Below are 23391 nucleotides of genomic sequence, written 5' to 3'. Positions count from 1 at the left end.
TTTTCACTCCTTTCCATCAGACTGAGTATTTTAAATGACAGTTCAACTTAATTAGCAATTAATTGCTTTGCTCTCAGGACATATCAGGGCATATGCTAAAATTTTAACATATGCTAAAATATGCTAAAACATTTAATTCATTCTTTCTTTCATTAATCTTCTGTAACTGCTGTATTCTGCTCAAGGTAATTCTGGTACCACTCCCGGTTACACTGGGTGCAAGATGGGAGAATTCACCCTGGATGGGACACCAGTCCATTGCAGAACATCATGCATACACACATTCACACCTAAGGAAAATTTAAAGTAGCCAATCTGGGAAGAAACAGTAGCACTAGACAGAAACCCACCAAACACGGAGAGAACATGCACAACTCACACAGAGACAAACATCTTTTTTTGTTTATATTATGCAGGAAACAAATAACTCTTTAAAAAAAAAAAAATACAACACAGGTGTCAACCTGCAAAAATTTTGAAAACTGGGAATATACAGTATAATGAACAAAAATGTTTACTTCCCATGGATGAAGTGAATTTTAATCATATACAATGAATGGATATAAAAAGTCTACACACCCCTGTAAAAATCTCACTTGTCACAAGGTATCGATCAGGTGAGGGGTATACAAGAATTTCCAACACATTAGATGTACCATGGAACACCATGAAGGCCATCACCAACAAATAGAAAAAACGGAGCACCACAATGACGTGAACAAAAACAGGACGTCCTTCCAAAATTGACAAAAGTACAAGACAAAAAATCACCAGGCAGGCTGCCAACAGACCTACAACAACATTAAAGGAGTTGCTGGGATATCTGAGAAGTACTGATTACTCTCTGCATGTGACAAAAATCTCTTGTATTCTTCACATATCTGGGCTGTGGGGTAGGGTGTCAAGACAGAAGCTCTTTCTCACAAAATAACAACCAAAAAAACAGCCAAGCTCAACTAAATCACCCCAACCCATGTGGCAAAATGTGTTATGGTCTGATGAGACCAATTCTGAAAGGTATAATAATTTCACAATTCCAAAAGGTATGTTTGGTGCAAAAAAGCAAAAAAATCACCAAAAGAACACCATACTTACGGTGCAGCATGGTGGTGGCAGCATCATGCCAGAACTAGGGCTTTTATCAAGGTGGTGGGAAATACCAGTCAATTTTAGTCCAAACCTGCTAGTAAGATGAAGAAGGCATTTCATCTCAGCATGACAATAACCCAAAGCATACATCCAAATCAACAAAGGAATGCGTTAACCAAAAGAAGATCAATTTTATGAATACAACTAAAAATCTGTGTCGTGACCTGAAGCAAACTGTGCACAGGAGATGCCCTTAGAATTTGATGGATCTAGAATGTTTTTTGCACGAAAGAGTGGGAAAATATTGCCAAGTCAAAGATGTGCCATGCTGATAGACTCTTCCCCAAAAAGATTGAGTGAAATCAAAATCAAAAGGTGATTCAACAAAATATAGTTTAGGGGTGTGCACATGTATGCAACTAGGTTATTGTAACTTTTTAAATTTTTCCTATTTTTCTCTAAAATGTTCGATTGTTTTGCATTTAAATTTTGTACGTTGTAATTTTATGTTGAGGATGGAAAAAGTTCTGACATGATTTATCTTGGTTTCTTTTTTTTTTAACGTCACAAAAACCTGCCATTTTAACACGGTTGTGTAGACTTTTTATATCGATTGAAGCTATAGGCTATAGTGCTTATACAAAGGATCAATCTTTAACTTGCACTTAATACAAGAAGCAAGCATATGCATGTCAGTATGTGGAAAGTATGAAATTTAAACAACATTAAGCAATTTAACGCTGCTATAAATATTAGCCTGTTATACAGGTTTTCTCTCTTATTGGTCCTTGCTTGCTGTGCGGGGAAGCTCAGTTTCCTCATGCTTTTGGGATGTTTCATGTTTCACACAGGCTGAAACTTTCTGTCATCTGTCACCCTCCTCAGCATTCTTACCTTTCAGTGCACCTCATAGCCGACACGCTGCAGTCCACACTATGGACTTTCATATAAATCGGTGGTATTTATTTAGTTTAATCAGTTTTTGCACTCTCGTTGGACAAAATGAAGGCATCACAAGAACCTTCTTCATCGGGATAAGAGAAGAAAACTGGGATTATGCGCCAGGTGGTTATAACCACATCACTGGGAAACCATTTACTCAGGATGAGTGAGTTTCAATATTTTGTAATTTTTTCGCAGTATTTTATTATTATATCAAGCTTGGCTCAATATATCAATATTATATCATTATATCACACAGCACTACCTAAAACAAACACTGAGATAAGGTGTTATGTGATATGATTAAAAAGGCAATATGTTATTGAATAGTATGAAACTTGTTTTTTGTTATTTGTTAACAAATTTGTTATTGTTAATGTGTGTGTGTATGTGTGTGTGTGTGTGTGTGTGTTTCAAAATAAATTAGCACATTTAAGATTCTTAAAAGCTAAAATGAAGTAATCAAAGACTGAGAAATTATCCCCTACTTAAGGGAAAGTAGTTTAGAGATGGTGTTAAAATCTTACTCAATTAAAAAGTATTCAATCACAAAATGCAGTTAAGTGACAGTTAAAATGTTGCTATACTTTTAAGCATATTCTCACTGACCAGATGAGGGAAGAAAAGACCTTTTATATTTGAAGGTTTAAATAAAAATATCAGGAGTATAAAAGTTTTCCTTAGATTATTAATGCCCCAAAATTATAACTACATGCAGTATGGTATTTTCCATCCCTGAATTTTATTCTTATAATCAGTTTGCAATACATATAAGAAAAAATAGATGCACTTTAAAGACCATTTAATATGTATAACCACTTGTCTGGTTCAGTTTCAGGTACACAATTCATTGTCATGTTCCCTTTCAAATGAACAACTCAATGCAGGCTAATGTAGTGTCAGGTTTTGCCTTTTAATGCCATTAATACACATATTCCGACATGATTACCTTATCTTAGACCAGTTCTTTTGCTCCAAAATATTTATGTCAATTATTAATGTAAGTCAAATATGTAACAAGACACATACGCACATACATACCGCATATGCACACATATCCACACATATACAAATGTGGTTATATAAACCACGTTTAGTTTTACTTTCACATTTCATTTAGATTTTTAGAAGCATTGACATCCTTTATTTCATGTTTATTATGCTGAAAATAATACTAGTATTAGAAACCATTGTGCTGTTTGTTGTGTTCTAGACACGCATCTCTGTTCCTGCTTCAAGGTCCCCATCGGATTGGCCATGTGTATAAGAAAGCCGTATATAGGCAGTACACAGATGCGACATACACACAGGAGATCCTCAAACCCACTTGGCTGGGTTACCTGGGGCCTGTAATTCGGGCTGAGGCTGAAGACGTCATAGTGATCCACCTGAAGAACTTTGCCTCCAGAAGATATTCAATTCACCCACATGGAGTCCACTACGAGAAGGACTCAGAGGGTAAAATGTTATTTAAAAAATAATAATTTTTTTAAAACACATTGAATAAACTTTAAAAATATTTGGTTTTAAAATTCAACAGCAATAAAGCAGAATGAAGTCAATGCAATGAAACATTTATTTAGTAGATCAGCTTCATGCTCAGGGCCAACTGTGGTAACTGTGGTTTGGTTTTGTTACTTGAAAACAAAACACCTTCCTTTGAAGAAAACAGGATTCCAGTAATGTGAATAATCATGAAAGATGTTTTGCGTCATAATGCAGTCATTATCTTCTATGTAGGACATCCTATTTCTTCAGTTTTATTCATATGATGTAGACTAAACTTGATAAGGTCTTGGAAATGACTAGGCTTTTTCTTTATCTTTTATTGTTTCTTAGTCAATAGGTTTTTTTTTCTAGTACACTGACACCTAATATAGAGGAAGTCCTGTAGCCATAAAGTCGGAGCTCAGTTAGTGCCATTGTTACTCCTTTGGGCAGAGGGACGCTGAACTGAAGCCAACCTGATAATGAGCTAACATTCTACACTGGCAAAATGTATTATCTTGAGACTGAAGGGCAGTTTATGAAGGCATGTTGAAAGTTGCTGATATTCTATGTCCAAAAAAAGAAGAGCTTGTTCAACAGTATCCCTCTATCAGCATAACCTCTTAACTCAAACCTATTACCTCTTAACTGATATCTTTACCAGTGATATCCCATATTTAGAAGACTGTGCAATGCTAGGACTAATTTTATTTTATGTGTACTAGGAGCCCTATATCCAGATGGGACCTCTGGAGCAAAGAAGCAGGATGATAATGTTCCTCCTGGTGGAAATTATACTTATAGGTGGACAGTAAAGCCAGAGTTTGCTCCCACTCAGGGAGATCCCAACTGTCTGACTTGGGCTTACCATTCACATGTGATTGCCTTCAAAGACATCTCTTCTGGACTTATAGGAGCCCTGCTAACTTGCAAGAAAGGTACTTTCATTTCAAATGATGAGTATTTCAAATGACACTCATTTGTTGTTCCCAGGCATTCACATACAGTATACAGTGTAAACACCTAGTAACTAACACTTAATCACTGAGATAAGACATACAAGTAAGACATACTTGGTATTCTAACATAACTTTCATATCATATTGCTATAAAATTTTCAATGTATATCCATGTATATCTGACTTGCAGGAAATGTACAGCTCTAATTTATTTTGCTAATAATTTAGTTTTCTTTTACAAAACAAAAAACAAAACTTTTACATCATATTGGTATACAATTTAAACAGATTGCCTGGGTCACTGTATATCCATAGACAAGTGGTAGTAATTTGACTATTGTGTCTCTGGTTTCATTGTTCATTAAGTAAGACTATTATTAGGGGTTAAAGCCAAGGACATTATCTGTATCTGTCCGGTGCTTAAAATATTAATATCTCTTTTCACATTCAGATTTAAATCAGAAGTGGGCATGATCTACATCAGAAGTGTGTTTGTGTGTGTGTGTGTGTGTGTGTGTGTGTGTGTGTGTGTGTGTGTGTGTGTGTTTAAACTAACACACCCTGTGGAGCTTTCTGACAAGCTTTAATGTAATATGGCTGAATAAGCAGGATAACTGTTTCAAAATAGTGATGTCTGTCCCAAATCACAAAACTTAGGCTACAATAATAACTTAATACAATAAGTTTTTTAGGTTACAGTAATAACATCTAATAATATTTTTCCAGATTTACTTATTTTTTTTTTTTTAGGTTTATTTTGCATTCCAGAAAGATTAGAAATGTTCTCTGAACACCTTATCAGAATATATTATAAACCTGGGACACACTGGTTTACATGGGATCCTTTAAGTGGTATTTCATTATAATACCCATATGATTTTCTGAGAACATTTTATTTTAATAATGTTGGAGATTGATTATTTATAAATTACGAAAAACATGTGCAATGAATGAACAAGATTTATTGTATTTTAAAAATGAATTTGTGTTACAGGGGGTTAATGGTTAGCACTTTTGCCATGTGCCTCCAGGGTTGGAGGGTCACTTTGGCCTCTGCCATGTGTGCGCGGAGTTTGCATGTTCTCCCCGTGCTTCAGGGGTTTCCTCTGGGTACTCTGGTTTCCTCCTCCAGTGCAAAGACATACATTGTTGGCTGATTGGCATTTCCAAATTTTCCATAGTGTGTGAGTGGGTGTGTGAGTTTGTGTGCAATTGTGCTCTCTGATGGGTTGGCATCCAATCCAGGGTGTCCCCCACCTTATGCCATGATGCCAGGGTGTCCCCTGTGATAGGCTTCAGGCTCCCCGCGACCCTGTGTAGGACAAGCTGTACAGAAATGGATGGATGAATTAGTGTTACACCACCGTTAACTTTTTTCCCCTGAATTTTGTTTGAATTTGTATTTGTATTCATTTAGGATGCATTTTCTGGTCAATCCAAATAATGCCAAATATTCTATTTCTATTAATTTACAACCACTAATATCCATGGTCTGTTTCAATCAGGAATCCTGCAGCCTGTTTCCGAAGTGAACTATTCCCAGGTATCATCAGTGTTTACCAACTCTCAGGTACGAAGGACAGATGTTGATAAGGACTTCCTCCTATTATTCACCGTGGTGAATGAAAACCTGAGCTGGTACCTAGATGAAAACATCCAAACATTCTGTTTGGATCCAGCTAATGTCATCCCCTCTGATCCTGATTTCAAACGCTCTAACCAGATAAATGGTAAGTGTTTCTTTGGACTGTATACCTATCTTTGGGACAGTTTTTGTAAATGTCATAACCAGAGGTAAAATTCTAAAATTCTAAAAAAAAAACAACGATCAGAAAAAACTATCCATAGAATATCATTCTTCATCTTATTTTATAGCTATTAATGGATATGTGTATGGGAACCTTCCTGGGATTGAGATGTGCCAGAACAAAAAAGTTTCATGGCATTTTATTGGCATGGGCAATGAGGTGGACATCCACTCGGCATATTTTCATGGGCAGACGTTGCTGATTCAAGGACATCGTGTCGACAGTGTCAGCCTGTTTCCTGCCTCTTTCATGACTGCAGAGATGGAGCCCTTAACACTAGGAAGATGGCTGCTGAACTGTCAGGTTAACAGCCATATGCAAGGTACACTTTTAGCTTTGAGGAAGGTACACTTTTAGCTTTCATTTGAAAGTATCTTCAAGAATGCATGACATAGATACAGATACTGTGTTTACTACAAGCCCCATAAATTTTGTCTGAAAAAGGAAAATGTTTATCTATTTTATCATTTATCTACAAAATAAATAGAATTCACCATTGTTATAAAAGGTGTGTGTATCCTGTTCTTCCATGACAAAGGTGGCATTTGTACAAATTGTAACAAATATGTCAGAAGATTGGACAAACAACTTACTAGACTTAGAAGTTGGGAAGAATGCACATGGAGTACTTGGGTGGGGGGGATTGAATATTGCAGCTGGGTTGGTTTAAAAAGATTTGCAAACATATGATCAGAGATGAGTTATATTGCATTTATAAACAGATATGCAAACTGTTTATATTGCAACTATATTTATAGTTATTTAGACAATATATTATGAATATTGTAAAATACATTTTAAAAAGTGGGTTTCTGAAACATCAATAAACAAATAAACAAACAAATAAATAAATTATTTAAAAATTGTGGAACAGAATTTGTACTTTTTAAAAATTCTTATTTTTTAAACATTCATTGTTGGAAGTAAAGCAGACTATTATTTTGAAAACTGTGTTTTAGTGTATTTTATAAAGAATATTTCTCCCATATTGTGTATGTACAGTTGATAGTCTACACACCCCTGTTAAAATAGCAGGTTTTTGTGCTGTTAAAAAAAAACAAAAAACAAAAAAAAAACCTAGATAAATCATGTCAGAACTTTTTCCACCCTCAATGCAAAATTACAATGTAAAAAAATTAAGTGAAAAACAATCCGAAACATTTTAGGGAAAAATTGGAAAAATACAAAAGTTACAATGACCCGGTTACACATGTGCACACCCTTTTATAATAGAACAGGACATTCCTCCAAAATTTATAAAAGGACAGAAAAAAAAAAACCTTAGCAGGGAAGCTGCCAATTGACCTGCGGCAACATTAAAGGAGCTGCAGGAATATCTGACAGGTACTGATTACTCTCTGCATGTCACAACAATCTCTCGTATTCTTTACATGTCCGCGCTTTGGGGTAGGGCGGCTAGACGGAAGCCCTTTGTCACAAAAAGCATCCATGCTCAACTAAATCACCCCAAACCATGTGACAAAATGTGTTATGGTCCGATGAGACCAATTCCAAAAAGTATAATAAGTCCATAATTCCAAAAGGTATGTTTGGTGCAAAAAAAGCACATCACCAAAAGAACACCATACCCACAGTGAAGCATGGTTGTAGCAGCATCATGTTTTAGGGCTGCTTTTCTTCAGCCAGACCTGGGGCTTTTATCAAGGTGGAGGGAATCATGAATAGCTACAAATACCAGTCGATTTTAGTGCAAAACCTTCAGGTGTCTGCTAGTAAGCTGAAAATGAAAATGAGTTCCACCTTCTAGCACAACAGTGACACAAAGCATATATCCAAATCAACAAAGGAATGGTTTAATCAAAAGAAGATGCTTTTAAATGACCAAGCCAGAGCCCAGAACTGAATCCAACAAAAAATCTGTGGGGTGATCTGAAGCAGGCTGTGCACAGGAGATGCCCTTACAATTTTATGGATCTTGAATGCTTTTGCAAGAAAGAGTGGGAAAATATTGCCAGGTCAAGATGTACCAACCTGATAGACTCTTACCCAAAAAGACAGTGGTGCAATAAAATCAAATGGTGCTTCAACAAAGTATTAGTTTAGGGGTGTGCACACTTATGTACCTATGTTATTGTAAGTTTTTTCTTTTTTCCCTAAAAAGTTTTTATTGTTTTTTTCACTTATTTGTATACTTTGCAATTTCACATTGGTGGGGAAAAAGGTGGGAAAAGGTAGGAAAAGATCTAACACGATTTATCTTAGTGTCATTCTTTTACTTCACAAAAGCCTGACATTTGGGTGTGTAGACTTTTTATATCCACTGTATATTCTGTGGAAGTACCATCATGAGATGACAGTAATACCATGACTGGAACAACATTTCCACAGACATATATTTTCTTTTGCCTTAAACAAACAAAAAAATACATGCATTGTGTGCACTAAGCTGGATTGTTAAGTAAAACTGTATGAGTGTTGCATGTCTACTCAGCTGTGTTGTCATGCTGGATATAGTAATGATGTTTGTGTGCAGATGGTATGCAGGCACTGTTCAATGTTTCACTGTGTGCTGGTGAGACAAACTCTCTCATTCCTCTGAATGGGACAGTGAGGAAGTACTTCATTGCTGCTGAGCTGGTTCGATGGAACTACGCCCCATCAGGGATAGACAGTCTGACTAACCTTTCACTAACTGAAAATAAGAGGTATAGAGCTGCACTAGTTTCAATTCATTTTCTTGTTTCTATTTTATAATGACATTATATCATCCTAGTGTCAAACTTTGTTGACTACCTGTACAGTTTTTGTCTAGAATTTCCTCTTGCATCATTCAAATGCTATACTCTATCAGCATTCTTTTTTTTTTACTCTTCTTAGGCATTCAGAGTTGTATTTTGGGAAAGGTAATGGTCACCTCGGTGGAGAATATACAAAGGTGGTATATAGAGCATACACTGATGAAACATTTGCAGAAAAGAGCAGCACGGATGCACACCTGGGCATACTAGGTAGACATACCTTTTTAAATTTGACATTATTTGGTAGTATTTGGTATATAAAGGTTAGCCAGTTATGGGAATAAATAATTATATGAATGAAAACATTATTATTTTTATATAAAAACAGTATGGGGATTGTAACCAGAGATCATGATTTACATTCCAAACATATAAAATGTCACAGATACAGTAATTATATTTCCATATCATTCAGATACAGTAGTATCATTCAAATAGGGAGATTTTGAAATGTTCTGTTTTACTGATATTATTCTCTACTATTTGCTTTTGTTTCTCTTCAGGTCCTGTACTAAGAGCTGAGGTCGGGGATACTTTACAGGTCACATTTCTGAACAAAGCTGATAGAAATTACAGCGTCCAGCCCCATGGCCTCCAGTACACAAAGTCATCTGAGGGAGCTCAATATGAGGATGGTAATAAGACAATGATACAGAACCACAACCAAGCATCTTCTTCCTTCATTGCCCAGTTATATTTTGCTGCTGTAATTTCATCTTCATCCTATATTTTACATGAGAAACATCTGGTAACAAATAAACTGAAGTTAAAGTTAAAAAGTATTCCCCCTTTTTAATGTGCCCTAGTACTTAAAAGTAAAAATGAAATGATTTAAATTAAGGCACTGGTATTAAATATGAACTGACTTCAGGTGGTGTGTTGGGTGGTGCTGCAACAAATAGGCAGTCATTGTGCAAAAATAGCTATTTACTGTATCCATATATCCATACATTTTGTTGGGGCTGGACAACATTAATAAGGCCATAACCTCATACAGAAAGGTCAAGAGGCTATGACACATGACTTATGCTACAAACTACTACTGTATCTAGTGAATTTTTTTGAGTAATCCCTTAATTGGCAGTTGAGAGATGACAACATACAGTCATCCAGCATGCAAATTAGCAGCTTGTTTTTGAGTGGTATTAGAAGAAGAAGGACATGGTATCCTTTGTTCAGCTAACCCTTGTTCAGTTGTGTTTGAGGTATAATAATTAACCAGTGTTTATAGGTTTCAGCAGAATGTCCAGCCCAACTACATTTCAGAAACCACACAATCTGAAACAAGCCCAAAAAGTTCAGGAATTTTAAAAGGGAGACATGATTTTTCTTTTCCTCATCCTTTTCATGGGAAAAGTACTTCATATGTATTTTTGATGTGTGGACATTATCCACAGAATAATCCTTCTTTCCCTCTCCTAATATTTGCAATATATCTTACAATAGAAATGGTTCTGGTTTTTAGACACAGTGTATGCACTTACAGTTTGCCTTTTTTATGGAAATGTATTACATATAATTCTTTCCCCCAGTAAAATTGCCCCTGCCCTTATGGCCTCTATTAACACATGTTGCAGTTCCCATTATTGACCACAAGGTGCAATAATACTCTACAGAAGTGCACCCTGAAATGCTGTAAAAATATTGATACCTTTTGTAAATTGCCGGTCACTTATAAAGATATAATTAGTATTTCAATGTAATTAAAAATGCATGGAGTCAATGAGTTATTCAAACATTTGTTTTATATATATATATATATATATATATATATATATATATATATATATATATATAGATAGATAGATAGATAGATAGATAGATAGATAGATAGATAGGTAGTTTTCTAGATTTATCATATTTGGTGTCTTTTATATTTGATTTTTAGATACAGAAAAAAATGGATCTCACGTGAAGCCAGGGGATTCCTTCAACTACACGTGGTATGTGAGAGAGGGACCATCTAAGACTGATCAGGACTGCATCTCTTACCTGTACTTCTCCTCAAGTGACCCCATCAGAGACACCAACTCTGGCCTCTTTGGACCTCTGCTTGTGTGTAAGAGAGGTACACTGAGCACCAATAATACTCAGGTATTATATTCTCTACAGTTTACTGCATATACCAAGGGAATACCAAGAGAATGATATGCATTTAAGAATATGAACATTTCCAAAATATATTTTAACATTTTTTATAATATAAGAATTTTTTTTTTTGATAATATAAGAAAAATGTGGACAAAGAGTTCTTCCTGCTCTTCACTATGATGGATGAAAACCTGAGCTGGTATCTGAAGAAGAACATTCAGACATATGGGACAAATGAATCAGACCCAGAGAATGAGGGATTTCAGGAGAGCAACAAAATGCATGGTAACATACACACTCATTTCACTTACTCAACTCATAGAACTGAATTTTAAGTTTCATTTTCAATGTGAAAACATGGGAGTTGTTAAAGGTTTTGAATTATTCAACATTTTAATTTCTTTTAGGCAATCTGGTTTTCATTAATTACAATATGAAAATATGATATTACATGCTGGCTAGTTTGATCTGTGTGTTTGTTCGGTGTGGTGCAGCGGTGAATGGCTACATGTATGGTAATCTACCAGGACTGGAGATGTGTGTGAGTGAACGGGTCAGATGGCACGTCCTAGGACTTGGCACAGATGTGGATATGCATGGGATTTACTTCCAGGGAAACACCTTCAGCAGAGACGGAATCACCCGCGACACTCTCGCCGTGTTTCCACACACTGCTGTCAGGGTTTTCATGCAACCAAATACAACCGGTCAGTCATGCCTTTGGTAAATTTGCTTATACTAATGTTTTTCTTTAAAATGATAATTTGTCTGGTTCTCCAGCTTCTTCTCACCATTCAGTCAGGGGCTGATAGGTGGATTGGTGAATACACTAAATTGTCCATAGATGTATGTGAATGTTGGTGTGTAGGTGTGCACTACTGAAGGTCACTTTGCACCCAGTGTTCCCAGGATAGGCTCCAGATACACCAGGTGATACTTCAGATGATCAGGATAAGGTTGCTGTTGACAAGGAATAAATTAATTTAATTTAAAGCAAAATTATAAACAAATAAACACCTGTTTTGTGTCAGACATTCAGTGTAAAAAACATTGCAAGCATGAAAGTCATGTTTAGTGAACTATGTGAATTTGCATCATTGCCAAATAGTGCAGCTTATGTAGCTTTGTTAATAGCTTTGTAACGTGGTGCTGGAAAAGCACTGTGAAAACATAAAATTTTATATACTACTACCTGACAACTATAAATTATTTCATGAAAGGATGTAACACATTAAGCAGTCAGTTGGAAGGCTGCATAAGATTGTGTGTTTACTTAATTATTCTACTTAATTTTTAATACTTAACCTTGCAGTTTTTAAATATTTCTCTAATATGTAATTTTTTTTAATCACTACAAATATACCACCGCTCAGGGGAAAATGCTAACCCCATCTGTTATGGTATTGTTCAGTGTGGACCCAAGTGCAGAGTGAAAACCTGTGCTTGCTTATAAATAAATGAGCAAGCAGGGTTTATATATAGATTAGATGAAGGTTTAAGAGAAGGGTCTGGGTGTGTTTATGTGCACTTTGAAAAATATCCGAATAAGGACTCGAATAAGGAATGTCCACACTCTGCACTCAACCACTGCATCACCAGGTACATTGGGCTACAGATGGGGTAGGCACTCCTGCAGCGCAGAGTCAGGAAAAACGTGGGAAAACCAATCAAAAGAGACACAAAAATTGCATCCTCAAACAATAGAATCTTTCTTACTAAATAGAGACAAATAAAATGTAATTAGGCTCATGCAACTTCGAAATCTCCAGGGGGGTGTTTCAAAGATGCTTTTTATCCATTAGTTCTCTCTTCTTTTCCATGATGTCATATATCTTTGTCCTAGTTTCTTTCTCTTTTCCTGGCCATACCTTAAATCTCTTTTGTCCCTTCTCTCTTTCACTTTCTAGCTGCTTTTCTTTTCAGCTTCTTTTTTTATTCTTACATTTCTTTTCATACTATACATACCATACAAGTCACCGTTCTACAAAATTGCTATGAAAGGCTCTGTCAAAGGCTGGCCTTAAGTATCCTGTATGGCAGGTGCAGGCATTTCAAGTTAATCAGCCTGCTGGAGAATTCTGGGCAACTCAAGTTTTTGCACATGGCTGCTCTCACTGTGAGCTGCTGCTGCTCTCTGCTGGATGCCAGCAGTGTTGCTCAGCCTCTTACACCATCACCCATTTAAATGAATACCACTTGCCAGTACATAGTCTGATGCTGTTGTTTTGCATACATGGGCAGGAATGGTTGGTGGGTTCAGTGAGTTAAAATTGTCCAGCATTCTTGTATTTACTTAACCACTATAGCTATAATTTTGACTAAGGGTGTTTTCACACTTGGTCTATTTCAGTGCTCCAAGTGGTCTCAGATCAATCATTCTGCATTTTCATGTGCATATATGAACACAACAAATGTCATCATATTTCAGCCAAATGATAGCATCATGTTAAGCAAGCATTTTGAATGACACTATACAGTGTTACACATATTCACTATTCACTGTTAAACTATGGTAAAAGAGGAATGGCATGAACAAGTGCTCTGAGATCTCATCAATGCTAAAAGGTCCAGAAAGAGAACTGAGTCCCCTTTTGAGTCCACTTGGACTGTGAACACCAAAAGCACTGAGGCCATTTGCAGCTAGTTCCTTTCGGGTCCACTTTAACAGGCCTGAGTATGGTTAATATAAAAAGAACTATATGTGAAAACACTCTAAAGCACTTTTAATGTTAAAGTGCAGAGAATCACTGACATATCACTGACATATCACTCTTCTGTCTTTAGACTTTCAGCTGCTCTTCAGTGATGTGTATAAGAGCATTAGTTAAACCCACTGGCCTGATGAACTGTGGGTGGTTCATATGTTATATGTGCATGTGTGTCTGGTTGTGTGTGAATACAGGGCTTTTTGAGGTGAGCTGCAAAGTGAGTGACCATTACATGGGAGGGATGAGGCAGCAGTACAGAGTAAAGAATTGTGGGCAGAACTTGTCTGCTCTTCCCTCTGCTCCCACAGCACACTACTACATTTCTGCAGAAGAGCTAGAGTGGGACTACTCACCAAATCGCACCTGGGAGCTCCATCTCTTCAATGTTACAGAGGAGAATAGGTATATACAAACACACACACACACACACACACACACACACACACACAGAAAACTCAGGTATCTAGACCAACAGAAATGGCATGACCAAATTTTTTCCTTTTTTTTGCATTGAACAAATTGAATAAATTGAATTGAATAAATTGCTTGACTTAGCGCTTTTGTACAGAATGTCATTATACAACAGAAAATGCAACAGAAGCACCTATAATTTTATAAAGTAATCCTTACTCTATGACTATGGAAATTTGAAGCACCCCTAAACTGATGTGGACTGTCTCCTATTCCTAGTAAATTGGTATGGCATGGTTTGAATTTGCATATTGGAAGCCTGATATGGAAGTTCAGATATTTTGTGACACAGTAAAATTGATCTGTCACATGTCCAATACAAACACATACAGTGCACTCCAAAAGTATTCAGTCCCCTTAAAAGTCATCAGAATTGTCTCGATTACAAATAAAACAGACTGTTCCAGACAGTTTTTTATTATTATTCCAAACCAATATAGTCTTAATTTAATTTTTCAATGTCAGAATTTATTATATGTCATCAGATCTTAACAAAAAATAAAACCATCATATTTCACCAACATATTTCACTGTAGGGATGGTGTTAATTGAAATATAGCCTGCATTAAAGCTGTAGCCCCGAAGTTTTTTTTCTTTAGCCTCGAATAATTTTCCACTTGAAGCAGTTTGTCACTATGTACAGTAACTGAACGTCAGTCAAAGAAGATGGCCGTGGTGTAATTTTCTATCTTCACTGAACGGAGGCAAGACCAATCAGACAGGTTTTATAGGAAAATACATGGAAATACTCGTGTCTTATTGGCTTACAGTTCTAAATTCTACCAAACACTAGCTCACCCATTCAGTTAGTGTGAGGGGAAAAAATAATATATATGTCAATTTTTTTTTTTTTTTTTTTACCAGTAAAGGGGTTGAAACAGAAACACAAAATTCCTTTCATGCTGAGCAGGAAAACAAGGTGTGTAAATTTTGAACATGATATGAGAGGAGCATAAGGACAGTTAATGTACTTTGCATGGCACTGTAGCAGCTAAACCCACGATAGCTTAGTTGTCTGGTGCACCTTCACTCCACTCTCAGCCACTGTACTCTGTAACTAATTCGGAGTGATTGTTGGCCTCACTGTGGCTTCTGTCACCAGTGTCTGTCTAGTTTTTAAGCTGAGTTTTGAGGAAAGGCCTTGTCTAGGTAATGCTTAGGTGGTGTGATGCAGCTTCTACTTCCTCACTATTGATCCAGTAGTGTTTACTGGGATGTCTAACCTGTTAGATATAATTTTACTTCCTATTCCTAAGTTCCATTACCTTCTATTGCCAGATATAGTTTTTTGTGTTTTTATTATTGTTGCAGTCTTTATTGAACTTGTAATGGATGCCTTGCTTCTTAGTCCAGGCAGTGTATTTGTGGGGACTGGTGAGAACAGGCTTGGCTCCAAATATAAAAAAGTGGTTTATAGAGAGTACACGGATGCCACCTTCAGCACCAGGAAGCAGCGGCAGTCTTCAGAGAAACATCTGGAAATACTGGGTACAAAGTTATGGTTCTCTAACTGTTCTAAATGCTTTTGTTGCCATTAGTTAATTGTCATCTAGTGTGACTGTCATCTGTAAACCAATGACTCTATGTGTCTGTACGTGGGCATATTTTGTTAGGTCCAATCATCAGGGCAGAGGTCGGTGAAGTTCTTCATATTACATTTCTTAATAAGGCTAGCCGTCCATACTCTATCCAGCCTCATGGAGTGAAAACTTCACCTCAGAATCCAAAACCTGTGTTGCCCGGTGAGGAATCTTCAACATCATATTGCAAACCAAACCTACAACACTGCTTAATAAAACAAGTTTTAAAGGTCTTGCTATCATAAGCCAATTTAGGCTAATAAATAATGTTACTTTTAACTGATTTAATATAGCAAATATATCGTATACTTAAAGTTTTAGTATGTATTTATATTGGCTTTAAACTTATAGTAGAGTTCAATCTGAGTCTTTATTTCATTAGTTAATTATATTAATGCAATTTAGTAAAAGACCTCAGGCAATATCACAATTACAATTACTCAATTGAATATTTAGATTGACAAAGCAGCAGCAGTTATGATAATGCATCATGCATAGATGACCATGCCAATAATTATATATACTGTGAATTCTAAGTAGTAATGAGACATATATCATTTTGGATATAATAAAAACATATTTGAATGAATTTTTAAATAGAGTGATGTAATCATTAACTACAGGAAACATGAGTATGTACCAGTGGATTGTTCCAGAGAGTTCCGGCCCAGGAGTCGCTGATCCAAACTGCATCACATTTGCTTACTACTCTACTGTGGACTTCATTAAGGTGATCTCTTATGAGTAGTGTATGAATACATGCACATATTGGGACCTTGAAATAGATTTTATTATAAACTACATATATTGTTCTTTACATACTGTATGTCATGTTTATCAGCGATCTGTCACATGCCTAAGATGCCTAAATGGGTCATTATAGATCAAAACCTTAATTATAACATAGGCTTTAAAAAAAATTATGTTTAACCAATAACTGTGAATTAGAGTTGCAGCAGTGAGTAATGATGGGCATTACAATGTACTAAATACTAAATGAATTAATATTCTGATGAAAATCTCTAAAAAGCTAGTGACAGGCATCTGTTTATCAGGCAAAAAATGAAAGCTAAACATCAGATATCAGAAGCTAAACATTTTAGTCATATTTTATGCCACACATAGCCTGATTAATGCAGTATGGGTGCTTGTTTTGTGAAGAAGGAACTATTCTTTTGTGCTTGCAAATCCATCTGTCTTCAGAAAAGAGTTGATTTATTTTGATTCACTGATTGCACTAAATGGCCAAATCCCAAAGGTGTTCAGTGAGGTTGAGGTCAGGGCTTTGTGCAGGCCACTCAAATTCTGCCACACCAATCTTGGCAAACCATATCTTCATGGACCTCGCTTTGTGCACAGGGGTATTGTCATACTGGGCCTCTAAGTTCCAGTGAAGGGAAATTGCAAAGCTACAGCTTACAAATACTTCCTATACAACTATGTGCTTCCAACTTTATGGCAAGAGTTTGAGGAAGGCCCACATATGGGTGTGATGGTCAAGTGTTCAAAAGCTTTTGGCCATATAGTGTATATTATACAGTTACGAATAATACACAGTATCTAAAGTCACTGCATCCAGAATATAAAGACATTTTTGACATTATGAACTGAACATAGTGTGACAAATTTTTGTTTGTTGAATTGTATATTTAGGACACAGTCAGTGGGCTAATTGGACCCCTGGTTATCTGCAGGAAAGGGATACTAAACCAAAGAAGACAAAGACTGGACGTGGATAGAGAGTTCGCTCTTCTTTTCTTTATCTTTGATGAGAACATGTCATGGTACCTGGAGCAAAACATCCAAACCTACTACAACAGCTCAAAACCTCCAATCAGAAATGACGACTTTGTAGAGAGTAATAAAATGCATGGTGAGACTTTACCTCTTAAACTTCATTATCTTGACTTATTACCATAGCTGTTCATTTTATAGTTTTAAATGGTAAATGGCACACTTATATAGCGCTTTTAACCAAAGCGCTTTACACTGTGTCTCATTCACCCATTCACACACACACTCACACACCAATGGTAGCAGAGCTGCCATGCAAGGCGCTAACTTGCCATCGGGAGCAACTTAGGGTTCAGTGTCCAAGGACACTTTGGCACGTGGAGTCATGTGGGCCAGGAATCGAACTGCCAACCCTACGATTAGTGGACAACCCGCTCTACCACCTGAGCCACAGCCGCCCACTTTTATACCTTTACAATTATTTACAAATACTCAAAATTGAGGGTCCACCGTCAGTATTGTGCTATTCATCTCGATTTCTCAGCAATTAATGGCAAGGTGTATGGAAACCTTCAGGGAGTGGAAATGCGGCAAGGGGAGAAAGCAAACTGGTATCTCCTTGGGCTGGGTAGTGAAGTGGATCTGCACACAGTGCATCTACATGGCCAGACCTTCATCTACAAGGTGATAATGAAATACAACAAGTTATGGTAGTCTTAATTATTCAGATACAAATAAATAACATCAATAGAAATTTATTTTTTAAACCAAGAAACTGACCAAATGTAATTATCTTTCTTTAATTCTGTTCCATGGAGCAGACAGACCTGCCCCACCGGGCCGATGTGTTTGACCTGATTCCAGGCACATTTCAGACACTGGAGATAGTGGCAGACACTGAGGGAACGTGGCTGCTGCACTGCCATTTGGATGACCACATTCTTGCAGGCATGGAGACCACCTACATCATCAAGAGATCAGGTGATTTTTTAAAGCTTTTTTTTTTTTACTCTCTATGCAAAAACACATAAATTGCAGTTCATTTCATGACCACACCTTTTAATGAAAACACCAGCACCATTTATCTTCTACCAAAAACACAACAAGCAAAAATCACTAATTGTTAGTTAGTGTAAAAGATTATTTACAAATGATAATAAAATAACTTTTATAACTACCTTGATTGGCTGCAAACAAGCTGAAGGTGTTAATGTTCCATCAAGATGTCAAGGGAAGTCAGTGTATGGTGGGACATAAAGTTTTGTTACAGTCCACATAGAGAGTTGAGTACTGAGAAAGCTAGCTTTGAACTAAACTGCTTGTTGGCAATTATTTAAAAATGTAAGATGTAGAAGAGATTGCACAATTGTTTTATGTTTTATATGAAAATTGTGTTTTAGGTGCCAGTGCTGTGACTCATCACCTGGGCGTAGTCACCATCTTGGCCTTTATCTCCACCCTTGGACTAAAGTGATTTAGTAACTAACTAAAATATAGTTTATAGATACTTTATAGATACTTTATAGGTTTTGTTAAAAAAAAACCATACATATATCTATTATGTTTTAGTGGTGCATAATAAATGGAAGATTATCAACCAAAATCTTAGTTATACAGTCACTAACAGAAATTCCAAAACCTTGAAGAAAATTTTATAAATATTTTCTTCAGTTATGACACATTTTTTCTTAAAAGTTTAGGCAATGTTCACCAGCTACACACAAATTTCATACCTAAACTCTTTTGCATTAAAAGCACATTTAATCCAACAGCACACTTAACCTTACTTTGTCATTCAATACACATCATTCCACTCAGCATAATTCAAGTCAAATGAAATATAGTTCTCATGGACTAAGCGCAAGCTTAAATGTTAACACATATTTCTAAAGTATTTCACACTGAATACACAGATAAAAAAAAAGTACTCAGGTGAGCTCTTTTGTATGTTTGGTGACATGAAGAGAGGCCAAAGAGAGAAGGAGAAGGTAGAAGAGGAGAGAATGTGGCCAAGAAGATGAAGAGGAACAACCAAAGAAATATATGCAACTACCTATGAGAGAACCCAGACAGACCAGACATCTAAACCTCTGTTGTGTCTAAATCACTTCAGTAATCAGGATGGATGAAGAAGACTCTCCATATCTGTTTGCTTTTGCCAGACAGAGATGCATTTTAGTGAATTGACTTTGAGTGTTTAGATTTATATTTAGGGTTTAACTGTTTTAGCTGTTTAATTAAAACATGACCATAGCCTTTAAAAGTCTATAGCATGACTTTTCTGTATCTTACAGAGCCCTGCTGGTGATATCCCTTTTTTAGAAAAATAATGTGAGACCTGATTAATGCAAGGGAACTGGATCCAACTGCATAGCCATAACTTAGTAAGGCGTCATGGCTACCCTATGCTTTACTATGTGATTAACTGGTTCTCTCATGTTATTAAGTCAATCATTATCAGTTAACCATCGCATTCTAATGACTTAGAGATCTTAGAGCACATAGGGTAAGATATGTGCTTGTTATAAATTATGCCATGTCTCACTGCAAGTGACTATACACGTATAGTTCATTCAAAGAAGAAAATAAAAATAAAATTCTCTTTACTCCATTTGTGCAGAAAAGCTTATATTCTGTGTAGACCTTGATGCCAAATGAATCTCTTTCCTTTCTCAATCATTAATAGCATTAATAAATTATACATAAAACAAAACAAAAGAACGGAAGTCACCAGATGGGCTCTGTAGTAGTAGGGTGAATTACCATATATTGGGAATTTTCACCAAGTCTATGATTTCTTGCCTTTAATAAAACTAAATTATCTGACACGCAATCCTTTTCTGAAGTCCTCAAAGTGTTGATTATCTATATGTGAAGGAAAATGTTCTATCATCTTCAGAAGCATCAGAATCAGAAGCATGGCTTACTGAGAATAATTTTTAATGACATGTTTAGTAATGTGGGATACATAATTTCACTGTGTAGACCATTATGTATATAGGTGTAGGTCTTTACTTTCATCCTCAATAAAAAAATAAATACTTTTATATATGTTTATAGAATTTAATGTAATATTTATTCATGGCATCAATGAATGAAAGTTCAAAAACAAGAAAAGTCTTCAAAAGACCTTCAGCATATTCTAATACTAAGACAAATAAGTAAATATTACTACGTATTAAGATGTTGGTCTCAGTGACATTTTATAATTAATTTCTTATAGCAATAAAAATAATAATAACAACAACAACAGCAACAGCAGCAGGTAAAAAACAAATTGTTAATAAAAAATCAACATCAATTTCTAAAATCATTTGAAATCAGTACCTGAAATATCTCAGAATACTAGGCCTACTAAAATAATTCACTTATAAACATTTGTACATGATTTATATGTACTGTATATATATATATATATATATATATATATATATATATATATATATATATATATATATATATATACACACTGTATATTATTTCTATATGGATCATAAATATGTGGAATCTATTAATCGTGATGATTTTATAATTTCAGAAATAATCAACGCTTATATACTGTAATTGTTCCTACCTCAAGCTTTCAGGGTCACCACACCCCCTTATATGATTTTACATGAATTAAGTATGTTATGTCTATCAAGCAGTTTTAATGTAAGGGTTAGTAATAGTTTTGACTTTGAATTCTCAAGGCAGAAAATAAATGCAGCAAGGTTAAACTGTTTCAATCTTTCTGAATATATCTAAATTCAGCATATCCTTTAGGGTTTTTAGAGTTTAATATTATGATAATGCCATTCTTTTGCGTAATATCTAAACTTATAACTCCTGCTTCCAGCACAAGGCGTGCAGTAGTGCTAGCTCCCCACACAGTGGCACTAATGGGTATCAATGCCATTATGACTTTCTTTGATTTGTCCATCCATCCATCCATCCATCTTCTATACCGCTTATCCTTTTCAGGGTCACAGGGAACCTGGAGCTTATCGCAGGGAGCATCGGGCACAAGGTGGGGTCCACCCTGGACAGGGTGCTAATTTCTTTGATTTGTTTCTTTCAAATTATATGTTTATATAAAACAAACAATGTGGATGTGAGTTGTTGCTTCACCACTTACAGTGGTAACATCCAATATCTCAGTGACAAAACAGGGAGGAGAGTGAATTTGGGTAACAAAGTAAGAATTTCTGTTTGTGTAATTGGTAGACTATTACACAGGATTTCAGAAATAGATAATGTCATAACATATTGACAGGTAGCTATTTGTCAACAGATTCACCAATTGCAATACATTTTACCTTGCCCTAATGCTGAAGAATGCTTCATATAATATGAACAAGATCAATAAACCAGCTCAGGTATAGGAACTATGGGTGTAATGACCAGACGATTTGGATTGATGCATCTGTCAAGGCAACAATCATAAATTGATTACTATCTATTGGAATAGATTATGAATTGATTATTATCAATGTGGACAGACAAATACTTAATATTTTTAAACCAGTTTGTAAACAGGCTAGCTGATTTGGCTGTAACTCTGATCTTTAAAATAGTCTTTCTCTACATTATCATTCGCAAATTAAGCATAGGCCTACATCGGATTTTAAATGAGGCTGGTCACATATCAGTTTGAGACATATTGAGGCTAGTATCGTGGGTAGTAAATCATATATAGTATCAAAGCACATTCAGTGGTATGGTCAAATGTCAAACCGTTGCCTTATTAACTGAAATTTAAAATCATATAATTGAAATCATATTGTAATACTGTGATGGGTTGGCACCCTGTCCAGGGTGTCCCTTACCTTGTGCCTCGAGTCTCCTGGGATAGGCTCCAGGCTTCCCACGACCCTGTGTAGGATAAGCTGTACAGAAAATGGATAGATGGATCCTACTGTAGATTCAGTGGGATCTTCAAAATATCAATTAATTGCCTTAAGAATCTAAGTCTTATGGTATCATAGCAGTTTAAGTAGTATCATCAAATATTGAATAATTTCTGTAAAAATGGACATCCTTTCAAAACATATGGAGCCTGAGGTTTACAACCGTAGCAGGGAATGTACCAGGATAAAATACTGAGGTTGGAAGACCCAGGAAACAGCAATGATCAAGGAGAAGTGCCTTCCTAAAAACCACAGAACCACTGATGAAGGGATGCTATAGGCATTTAATAAGTCTTTAGTTCTAAACAGAAGTCAGGTCTGTGACGCCAGGCGAATGTTAAACGTCAGATGATGTGTGAGAACAATAACCTGTAGTTACAAAACCGTCTTAGGTCTTATTTAAAAATAAAAAAAGTCGCTGTTTAAGGACCGGTTAAACACCTGAAATAATCATCGACGTGTCCGTGCAATTCATCATGTAGGCTTTCCAGAATAAGCTGTTCTTTCAAGGATTAGATCCTTTGTAAGAACGACCTTAATGCTCCATTTTGCCGGTAAATCAGCAGGGCGCACGAGCTCCACGACATCAGATTTTCTCATTCCAAAACTAACAACTCCCTGTTCACGGAGCCACCATGTGATCTTGTTTTCTTGTATGATTTTGAATCCCAGGACTCCACTTTATGTGTAATTGTTATCATTATCATTACAACCGCGAGACATTGCTAACAACCCCGAAGTGGCGCATCTAAGAAAATGTAGTCCTTTGTTATTTTTGAGCAAAGACTCCGATTAAAGCGCGAGACATCTGAGGGACAACTTCCGGATGCTTAAGACTTTTTTATGGAGACGGAAAAGAATGCAGGCTGTAGT

General features: G+C 36.0%; 1 protein-coding gene across 2 annotated transcripts; it reads left to right on the top strand.

The window, feature by feature from the left end:
* Positions 1-1040: 1040 nt before the first annotated feature.
* Positions 1041-20915, top strand: LOC128620626 (ferroxidase HEPHL1-like). 2 transcript variants are annotated; one of them, XM_053645836.1, is made up of 19 exons: positions 1041-2197; positions 3245-3489; positions 4245-4457; positions 5984-6208; positions 6354-6608; positions 8781-8952; positions 9125-9255; positions 9549-9680; positions 10934-11139; positions 11277-11421; positions 11631-11843; positions 14153-14246; positions 15664-15803; positions 15929-16057; positions 16519-16625; positions 17549-17768; positions 18174-18313; positions 18451-18610; positions 19030-20915. In XM_053645836.1, exons 1-19 carry the CDS (start codon positions 2025-2027, stop codon positions 19101-19103), a joined length of 3174 nt encoding a protein of 1057 aa, XP_053501811.1. In that variant the 5' UTR covers positions 1041-2024; the 3' UTR covers positions 19104-20915. The 2 variants fall into 2 exon arrangements, with proteins under 2 accessions (XP_053501811.1, XP_053501810.1); XM_053645835.1 differs by having other exon boundaries at positions 14039-14246.
* The last annotated feature ends 2476 nt before the right edge of the window (positions 20916-23391 follow it).

Source organism: Ictalurus furcatus, chromosome 16, assembly GCF_023375685.1.
Source record: "Ictalurus furcatus strain D&B chromosome 16, Billie_1.0, whole genome shotgun sequence".
Lineage (NCBI taxonomy): Eukaryota > Metazoa > Chordata > Actinopteri > Siluriformes > Ictaluridae > Ictalurus > Ictalurus furcatus.
The sequence above is the reverse complement of the archived record's forward strand: the minus strand, read 5'-3'. Positions and strand labels throughout refer to the sequence as shown.